The 10644-nt window shown below is 41.8% G+C and overlaps 1 protein-coding gene across 1 annotated transcript in view; it reads right to left on the reverse strand.

Annotated features, from left to right (window-relative positions):
* Positions 1-8111, reverse strand: part of LOC126419837 (glycine receptor subunit alpha-4-like) — a 158312-nt gene extending 150201 nt beyond the window's left edge. Inside the window, exon 1 of the mRNA XM_050087115.1 lies at positions 8099-8111. Coding sequence (XP_049943072.1) covers positions 8099-8111 — 13 coding nt within the window. The remainder of the gene's footprint in view (positions 1-8098) is intronic.
* Between the last annotated feature and the right edge of the window lie 2533 nt (positions 8112-10644).

The following is a 10644-nucleotide window of genomic DNA, read 5'->3' on the forward strand; positions in this document are numbered from 1 at the left end:
ATTGTATTGTCGCATGTGCAAAGTGACATGGGCTGCGTTCTCTGCTTGCGGCGCATGCGGAAGAGCTTTTCTTACTTAATCCAACGTTCCAAGATTTTACACTTAAAGCAATCTTCACGATTAAATATTTTGCAATTATCATTTATAAAATATGTATCTTTGCAGACAGTTTTGATACGGACGCCTTCTAAATCGCATAAAGAAATAATAAATTCTCATCACAGTTCAAATAATTTTTGGTAATTGTTTGACCAAGCTGCGAGCTCACATCCATTGGTCATACTCCCTTCTAATGACAGCATGCCCTTAACCATTACGATCACGGTTGAAGTCTTTATTGCGAGAATGAAATGATAATTAAATGGTCACCCTAGCTGCAAACAGGCGTTGATGTACTACATTGGGGACATGTTGAATATGTGTGCTGCGACCGGGACTCGAACCCGGGATCTCCTTCTTACATGGCAGACGCTCTATCCATCTGAGCCACCGAGGGCACAGAGGATAGATAGTGCGCCTGCAGGGATTTGTCCCTTTCACGCTCCCCGTGAGACCTACATTCCCAACATGTCCATACCACTACATCCGTAGTGCGCCTAATAGATGTCTGAGATGTCTGCCATGTAAGCAGGAGATCCCGGGTTCGAGTCCCGATCGGAGCACACATTTTCAAAATGTCCCCAATGTAGTAAATGAACGCCTGTTTGCAGCTAGGGTGTCCATTTAATTATCATTTCATTTCTAGCAAAGCTGCATGGTCATCTACGGTAACTGTTGTTTCGGGAATGGATACTATCGTCAAATATAGAACTGCTAATGATTGGGAAAGTACTGGATAATAACCGTTTGGAATTTATTGTTATATATCTGCCATTACGATTTCTAGTTGTTGCGTGCCGCTCTATGAGGGCGATTAAGAAACTTCTGGTCGGTCAGAGGACGTCAAGTCCAGAATTAGGATGCTAATCCTGCGAAATCTCTGTGAGCATTGAGGCCATCATCCCACCGACGCACCAAGTTGATGATGCTCGCTTCGTACAACACTTGTGTGCTGCTGCGTGAAGAAAGATTTAACTGCCTGCTTCACATTCTTGCCGACCCTTCAAGACCAGTTTTTCAGGGACCGAAGACGTGATAATCGCATGGCGTGGGGTGTGGACTATAGGGCAAGTGCTCAGGTGTCTCCCGTTTTAGGAAGCTTTGCTTCTGTGTTACGGTATTTGCGGTATGAGGACGTGTGTTATCATGAAGCAGCAGCACCCCTTGTCGCACCATTCCACAACGGTGGACTTCGACAGACGTCCTGTCCGAAACACATTCTCCGAAGGGTCTCTACCGGTGTTTGTCCTTCGGCAGCCGAAAAGAAAATAACAGCACGTCCATCGTGTCTGGACGCATTTGGTAATAATGTATCCGCATTTAACGCACGCACATTGGATAGACACAGTTGCCACCCTGATCCCTTGCATACATGTCGGTGTTTATACAACCGCATTGAAATCTGCGTTGCATTACGCTGCAGCAACTCCCTCAAACGAAAACTTTTTGCTCGCCCCTTGCAGCTTTCATACTCGCATATCAATTACCAGCACTAATTCTTCCAGTTATATTAAATAATCAACGTAAGGTACATTCCGTGTAAGACGCGCGATATTGTTTCGTCTCTTGCCTGTTAACTACTTGTATTGTATCCACATTCATCCCTTAAACGCAACCAGGCGCGCTGTATCGATAGTCCCGTTGACTCGACAGACTCTATGCGGTTCACTCAGACAACACCTGTCGTCCGCACTAGCCGTGCTGCAAAAATGGTTCAAATGGCTCTGAGCACTATGGGACTTAACTTCTGAGGTCATCAGTCCCCTAGAACGCAGAACTACTTAAATCTAACTAACCTAAGGACATCACACACATCCATACCAGAAGCAGGATTCGAACCTGCGACCATAGCGGTCGCGCGGTTCCAGACTGTAGCGCGTAGAACCGCTCGGCCACCCCGGCCGGCGCCGTGCTGCAGTTCAAGGAGAACCCCGTGTAAAAGAGTGGTGGCTGAGGTGAGCGGTACGCTTACAAGGGGCGCGGAAGGACCCCCTCAGTAACATGTGCATGTTTACTGAGTCTTGCTATTAAGGTGTCAGTGGTGCCCGCGGGAAATGTCGGAATTAGTATATTTGACGTTCACAGCATTCGCTATCTAGGTCTGTTGTCCAGGATTCATAAACTATTGCGTCTATTCGAAACAGTGTCATAGCTAAAAAAAAAAAATTATAAAGGTCACACCTCTCCCTGTCCGCATCCATCAAACTAAAAAGAGTATGTGGCTTTATAGCGACTGGCACAAACAGCGAGAACGTCTTTGATATCTTTCTCTCGTGTTATGTAAATGTGACTTTATGTGTATTTGCTTACCTAACATTAGAATTGACAAATCAGGGTGGGGCAAATAAAAGTGACCCGGACGGGTGGATACAATTGGAGGAGGAAAAGACGTACTGTTAATTCCAACAAGATGGAGCAACTTCCCACAGAGCCGGCTGAACATTGGAACACATTTACACCATCTTCATGTCTGACAGGGTTGTTAGCAGAGGTCAATCTGGTAGCGGCCGTATCTGGCCACCTAGATCACCTGATCTGTCAGTGTGCGATTACTTTGTGTGTCTCAAGTCCAAGTTGTATCGCAACAATACCCATCGTCTTCAAGAACTGCAGCAGAACATTTCGGACGAGACTGCAGCAGTTCCAGCAGTCCAGCTTCGATATGCCTTCAGAAACTTCCTGAGCAGGACTCAAAAGTGACAGGAGGTGAATGACGGTCCCATTCAACATCTGCTATAGTCAGGTTAGTACTCATTTCCTCTCCTGTGCTGTGTTCCCTTGTAACCTGGAACTCTGTTCTCCGGGCCATTTTAATTTGCCTCACCCTGCAGTTGTTGCCATGAATAAAAGTTTTTACAGCATCATTTGAAAAGTAATCAGTAAAGAACAATAACTAAAGTTGGTCATGATTATTCAAACATCCATACATACAGCATTACCGTGAGTTACGTAATACTGTAGAGTTTCTTTGAAATGTTACTATTCGTTCCATGTTATTGGTTTTCATAATCATGATTAACGTCATTGCGCTCCATATTAACGTCTTTAGCGTTCACATCACAAGTGTTTTCAGATTTTTTCAGTTGCCCCGTTGTCATTCTCTCCCAGGGAATTGCGACATTTCAAAGCCGTTTTGGAGCTGGTGACCGTTTTTATTCTACACTCTAAATACATTCAAACTATTTTAGTTTTCAAATTACTGCTAACTACAATGATTTCTTAACTTACTACCATTTGTTTTTCATTTCGATCGTTGTACACAATAAACATTGGTGCAATAAACATCAGGTTGTAACTATCTATATTCCATCTGTAAGCATTGATCCTCAGATCAGATGTCTTATTTCCATTAATTATGGAACATTTGGTACACGTGACTCAAAAAGACCTTTTTTCGACACCGTAGAGTATACGTATGCAGTAACTTTTCAGTTCTGGATGTTTTACTGTGACGTAAGTTTCGGTCAAATGTTGGAGCAAAGTGGGAGCAAGACTCCCTACAAATTACAGATTGGGTTTTTGTTCGAATTTTCGTATTCAAATGAAGAGCAGAAAATGGGGAAATGGACAAATGATGTATTACACTGACCAACTTGAGGTCTAGTTTCACAAAAAAAGGCACTGATCATAAACATTCCACCTACCGCGTGGCGGAAATATGGTGAGCAGGCATGGCTTGGTGTGTACTTTACGCACTGTACATTGTTTTTTCAGTTGACCTTTAACATTACATATGACAACCAGATCATTTGTGTCATGACTGCAGCACAACTCGGCAACGTGAAGATATTCTACGAACGAAACCGATCGTAAAACGATAAATGAGTAATTTTATAGCTGAGGTGATGTTCGTTAATCATTAAAATATTTATTGCTTTAAAGTAATCACGAAATACTTAACTAGCGATTTTAGGAAAATCGAAGTATTTCACCTCCAGCTGCTGCTAACTATGTATATGAAGTGTCAAAAAGTTTATCTCTTCAAAGCCTTCCAATTTTGAGGATGACAAGATAAATAGGTTTGATAATTAAATATCAAAGCCATTTCCTTCGAATCAAGAACTAAATTCAAGATATTAAGAGAACAAAAGAGCTAGGAAAGCGAACGATGTGTCTATAAGATAATGCTTCCGAACAAAACATGAAAATGGAAAGGTCTGAAAAATCAGTCAAATGTTTTGTGAAATGATTTGTCTGAAAGTAAGAAATAAAATAGATTAGAGAAACAGTTGACGCACCCTTGAACGATGCCCGAAATCATGTGAAGCATGTGAGGTGTGTCAAATGTTTCTCTGATCTACTTTAGTTCTTATTTGCAGGCAAATCATTTCACAAAACATCTGACCGATTTTTTTTTAAAGCGTTCTTACATGCATATCCAGCTTTTTATATGGGCGTAGTCCAATGAAGTAAACTTATTTCTGTAGACAACGACTACATCATCGCTGTACCTGCTAAAACTAGTGCTCAAAAGTCGTATCGCAGAATGGCCAATGTAAAATTTTGCCGCATTCGTCTGTTGGCAATACAGCAGCAAGTGTGGCTCATGTAATTACCTGAAGTATACTGCCCATTCATAGAGAATGACGATGTATAGCGTTTCAAAACGACTTCTTGAAAAGCGCTATTCAGGTACTGAATTTGATTATTCTGCATACAGAAAATGGTGGGAGAAAATATCAGCTATGCGAAATGACATAAACTAGTTCTCCATTTAAGAGTGGCGATATCTGATTGTGCAAATATTAGTAGTGTTGCTCACTGTGTTTACCAGAGTCGGTGTAGAATAGCAGAGAACACCTTCCTTGCCAAATAATTTCCAACATGTTTTTTGTTTATCTGTGATCTCCAGAGAACGTACGCAAGGTACATTACAGAGAAGCTACTGAGTGAACATCACGTACTGCATTTCTGTTTCTTTACTTGCTAGAGATCAACATCACGTACGTTAGAAAGAAACCACTCGTAACCACGCGTTCCACTTGGCCCTTACCGCACTTTTCTATATACACCTACCTCAAATTTTTTGAACATGAAATTATACTTTCACTTTTGACAAGCATTAAAACGCCTAGTCCGCTCCAGAGTACATTAATGTGATAGTATTTGTCTATTTATCTTTGTATTCATGTCTCAGCCTACAGTGAGTGTAAACTATAGTTTCTGTTCTCCTAAAGAGCCACCCTTGCCTATAGCCTTACACGAAATATGCACATTAACTTCAGATAATCTCTTTTAGCGATGGATATTTCGGAGTGCTCGCCTTTACCTTAGTTTCAATGAAGACTCATATAACAGAAAAAGTATTCAGCCAGGAAACAACAAATAACAAACAATGATATAAACCTGAAGATCTTATATACTGATAAGCTGAACTCTGTTGACCGATGGCATTTTCGTTCTCCTGTTCCACTTGTAATCAAAGAACACGGAAGACTGTGACAGCACGTCTTGCTTTTTCACATCTTCTTCGGATTCCAGGTGTCTACTTCCAGCTCCTGCTGAAGAGTAAGTGCGAGATTCGTAAACAAACTCAGCGTCTCTGTCTCCTTTCCTACTCTCCACTCAGATACGCAGGCGGAGATCTCGCTGCGGACTTATTCGTTATGTATGCTGAAATTTCTGTCATATGAATCTGTTAAGTTTTAGGGTTTTCTAAGCCAATGTCATCCTCAGTTATTCAGAGCAGAGCTTTTTTATCTGATGAGTTATGCAAACTGTGGTTTTTGGGTTTAAGCCAGCCAGCTAAAGACAATCAATTGCAACAAGATTGATGCAACTTTGTGCCAGTCCACCTTTAGTCTATGCTTACGGAGCGGTAATTAGGCCCATGGATTTCGTCACCTTTATTAAAATTTTTCTATTGAAATAACACATATTATATCGTACTGATCCATTGCGGTCGTTCCTAGTTAATAAAAGTTTCATTGAGAAGTTACACAACGTGTCACATTGTTTCAAAATAGTCACATAAATAGAAATGATTACTAATTGTTTGAAAGTGAAATGATCGTATGACATTTATTGGCCGGATATTCCGTTCGGAGTTTGGCCGCCGTATCGCAAGTCTTTTTAGTTGACGCCACTTCGGCGACTTGAGTGGCAGTGATGATGAAAGACACACAAAACCCAGTCCCCTGTCGGGAATCGAACCCGGGCCCCGTTGCGCGGTAGGCAGTAACGCTACCGCTGCGCTGTGGAGGTGGACACAAATTGCCTGAATCTCCCCGTAACGATTGCTCATCACTCCTTCCCATGGCCTAAGTGACTAACTGCAGAAAAATAATTTTATCTGTTGTAAATTTAAACTTAATTTCTCAGTCCTCAAGGTTTTTTCCTGTCGCTCGGAAAGGAGGATTTGACTTTTATTTTGACATTAAATGGAAAAAGAAATTTAACTCTTCTGCACAGCGTTACATCAAGACTGATTAGACAAAATAATTGCTGAGAACCCATGATTTGAGGAGAGAAAACAGAAAGTTATCGTTACTTGTAGCCCTTTAATTTTAAGCCACTGTAAATGAGCTCCGAGGAGAACTCAGAACTTTCTAACTGCGATAAATGAGAGCACTTGTTAAGTGAAATTAAATTTCAGAGATTTGTTAAAACCATATTTTCCACATTGATGGAAATGAGCATATGGCATAGTTGGCCGGGAGGCTCCATTCGGGGAAGTTCGGCCGCCAAGAGCAAGTCTTTTTTCATTCGATGCCACATGATAATACACTCGACATATGTCACATTGTCTTCTCCGTAGTTTCCTGCAATGTCCTGTATTTCTCGTGTTGATTATCGTATTTATAAATTCTTCCCCACAACCATCGTACTTTGAATAGCTGTTATCTACTGCGAATAAATAATTTAGATTAAAGATATCTTCTGATGATAGAATTTCTTTATGTTGAAAATATTACTAGTGGGTTTAAAACAGAGGACTTCCACTCCTAACAAGTCACCTTCTCCTTCGTCTCCACGTCAACGCCGTTAAAGAGTATCTCCGCACCACAGCTCAGTTCATGCTTAAGTATTTTGATTTTCAGAAACATAGTGACGTATGTTACATATTTAAGGAGCTAACGTCACTTGTGTCCACGCCAGAAAAAAATGAAGGAAGGAAGATTAGAGTTCATTAGAGACGGAGCACACGCTCGGTATATATCAAGGATGGTGAAGGAAATAGGCCGTGCTCTTTCAAAGGAATCGTCCCGGCATTTGCCTGGGGAAAACCTAAATCTAGATGGCTGGACGCGGATTTGAAGCGTCGTCCTACCGAATGGGAGTCCAGTGTGCTAACCTCTGCACCACCTCGCCCGATCCCATGATGAAGTACATGAATGTGCCCACAGATAAACTCAAAACTTTTATACAAAAATAAGAATTCACGAAAGTGAAAGCAAAACCTGAAAACTTCATAACAAAAGAAGAAAGAAATTGCATAAACATTCATATAATTTGTTAAAAATGGAAAGAATCGAACAGGAAGCAGTTATTTCGAAACAGTTTCCCAATGTTTCGTAATAGTGGGACGTACAGGAATAACCGTTGCAAAAATGTAGCATTTTCCATATCTAAAAATATCTGCATCCGGCAGCGAAAGGCTTTTATTTGTTCACTGACAGTTCGTTAGTCTGATTGCATGCAGGTTATTTTCTGCTTGGTCTCCAATCTGCATGAAAGGCAACTTACAAAGGTATGCGCCAGCGGCATTACTTCGACTGAAATTAAAGCAGAGATATCGTCTTTTGCAAAGCTGACTCAGTCATCTGCTTACACTGACATGGGATCAAGATTCTAAAGTAGAGTTTTGTATCCCATTCTAATACGTCAATTTGAATAACACTGTAACGACGCCCCAGCTGAAAATATCGCTGTCGTGAATGTCGTGTTGCGTCGGTGGATTGGTCACAGTAGTCCAAAGGTGTCAGTCTAGAGCCTGCCAGCGCGTCATAGAGAATAACAGAACTTGCACTGAAGGTTGACAAGGTGATAGGAATCTTACCTTGCGCGCACATCTTGATAACGTAGACGGTGTGCGTGACGACTGGAAATTTTCATTGCTACAACAAGGCTGGTATTCCTATCAGCAACAGGAAAGGACTACACTATTATTTTATGATACGTTGGCTTGGCGGCATGAGAAATGTGTAACGGAGTCTGTGTGGAGATACCTTAGTACTTAAAGCTGTGTGTCTAATTAACGATTGTCAAGAAATGCTAACAGTATTTTAGGGAGGATATTTGCTTCCATACTGTTTCAATTTGTAGTCTTGTCCTTGATGACTGTATATATTAGACCTTGATGGGAAATCCGCACCTTTCAAAAAGTGAAATAACGTCTCTACAGCGATACCAACATAAAACTTTCGCAGGAAGGAGCCACAGATCGAGATGTTATTGTAATATAACGGGACTGGTGCTGCCACAGAATAAATACGCATGATCCCAAGATGAACGAGCAATATCAACGAACTGTGATGCCTTCTCAGTCGAATGCGATATCTCTGATGTCTGTAGACAAATCAGTGTGATCGTGGCCTTCGGATGTGCAAGAGCTGTTGTTTTGTTTTGCTCCAAATATGATAAGAATAATAATAGAGCAATGAACTGTCGTGAAGTTTCACATGAAACTTGGAACAACTACTAAACCTATGTTTTACTAAAAGAACTTGATGGCGAAGGCTGTTTATCATGTACGCGAGATTTTGAGTGGTTCAAGGATTCCGAAAATGGCCGAGAAGACGCTGAAGATGCTCACTCTCCGAGAACGTCCAGCACCACCAGAGGAAATTTTACACAAACAATTTAACATGAGAACAGTGTGTGCGAAACTGATGCCGAAAATTCTTTCGATCGAACAAAAAGAAGGTCGTGAAAATGTTTGTTCTCACAGAATACCACTGAAAAGAATCCAGTTTCCTGGAAACCTGGAAATAGTGATGACATGTGACGTAGCTTGGTTTTTTAACTTATGATCCCTAAACCAAGCGCCATTTCACACACTGGAAGGTTCCAACTTCACCAAGGGTGAAAGGAGCTCGAATTAGCAAATCAAGATTCAAAGCGATGACGATTGTTTTTTTTTTTTTTTTTTCGTTGTTCGTGGAATTGTGTCTCTCAGGTGGGTTCGAGAAGGTTAGGAACCCAGTTCTTATGGTTCTTGCTGAATTCCGTGAGCAAATACGAAAAAAACGACTCGAATCGTGGAAGAACTCGTTATGGGGTCTACATCAAGACAACGCACCGTGTCATACCGCACTGAGGTTACAGTGAAGTACACAAGCACAGAGTTAGATCCCAATCTTATTCGCCTGACCTAGCACCAAGTGACATTTACCTACATCTACATCTACATTATACTCCGCAAGCCACCTAATGGAGTGTGGCGGAGGGTACTTTCGGTACCACTATCTGATACCTCCAACCGTGTTCCACTCGCGAATAGTGCGTGGGAAGAATGATTGTCGGTAAGCCTTTGTATGGGCTCTAATTTATCGAATTTTCTCCTCGTGGTCAATACGCGAGATATATGTGGAGGGAAGTAATATGTTGTTTGACTTCTCCTGAAATGTGCTGTCCCGGAATTTCAATAGTAAATCTCTCCGTGATGTAGCCGGCCGGAGTGGCCGTGCGGTTCTAGGCGCTACAGTCTGGAACCGCGTGACCGCTACGGTCGCAGGTTCGAATCCTGCCTCGGGCATGGATGTGTGTGTTGTCCGTAGGTTAGTTAGGTTTAAGTAGTTCTAAGTTCTAGGGGACTTATGACCTCAGCAGTTGAGTCCCATAGTGCTCAGGGCCATTTGAACCATTTCTCCGTGATGCACAACGTCTCTCTTGTAATGTCTGCCAGTGGAGTTTGTTCAGCATCTCCGTAACGCTCTCTCGCCAGCTAAACGATCCTGTGACGAAACGCGAAGCTCTTCGTTGGATCTTCTCTATCTCCTCTATCAGCCCTACCTGATAGGGATCCCAGATAGATGAACAATACTCAAGAATCGGGCGAACAAGCGCCTGGTAAGCCACTTTTTTCGTGGATGAGTTCTATTTCCTTAAGATTCTTCCGATGAATCTCAGTCTTGTGTCTGCTTTTCCCACTATCTGTTTTGTATGGTCATTCCACTTAAGGTCGCTCTGGATAGTTACGCCTAGATATTTTACGGCAGACGCTGTCTCCAGCTGTTTGTCATCAATAATGTAGTTGTATAGTAGTGGATTTCTTTTCCTATGTGTGCGCAATGTGTTACATTTACTTGCGTTCAGGGTCAATTGCCAGAGTCTGCACCATTCATCAATTCTCTGTAGATCGTTTTGCAAATTCTTACTATCTTCGGGCGTTGCTACTTTGGTACAAACAACTCCATCATCTGCGAATAGCCTTAAAGAGTATCCGACGCTTTCTACTAGATCATTTATATAAGCTGTGAACAACAACGGTACTATCACACTTCCCCAGGGTACGCCGGATATTACCTTTACATCTATCGATTTAGTTCCTTTAAGAGCGACGTGTTGAGTTCTATCTGCAAGAAAGTCTTGAATCCAATCGCA

The sequence above is a fragment of the Schistocerca serialis genome, chromosome 1 (genome assembly GCF_023864345.2).
Source record: "Schistocerca serialis cubense isolate TAMUIC-IGC-003099 chromosome 1, iqSchSeri2.2, whole genome shotgun sequence".
In the NCBI taxonomy this organism is placed as follows: Eukaryota; Metazoa; Arthropoda; class Insecta; order Orthoptera; family Acrididae; genus Schistocerca; species Schistocerca serialis.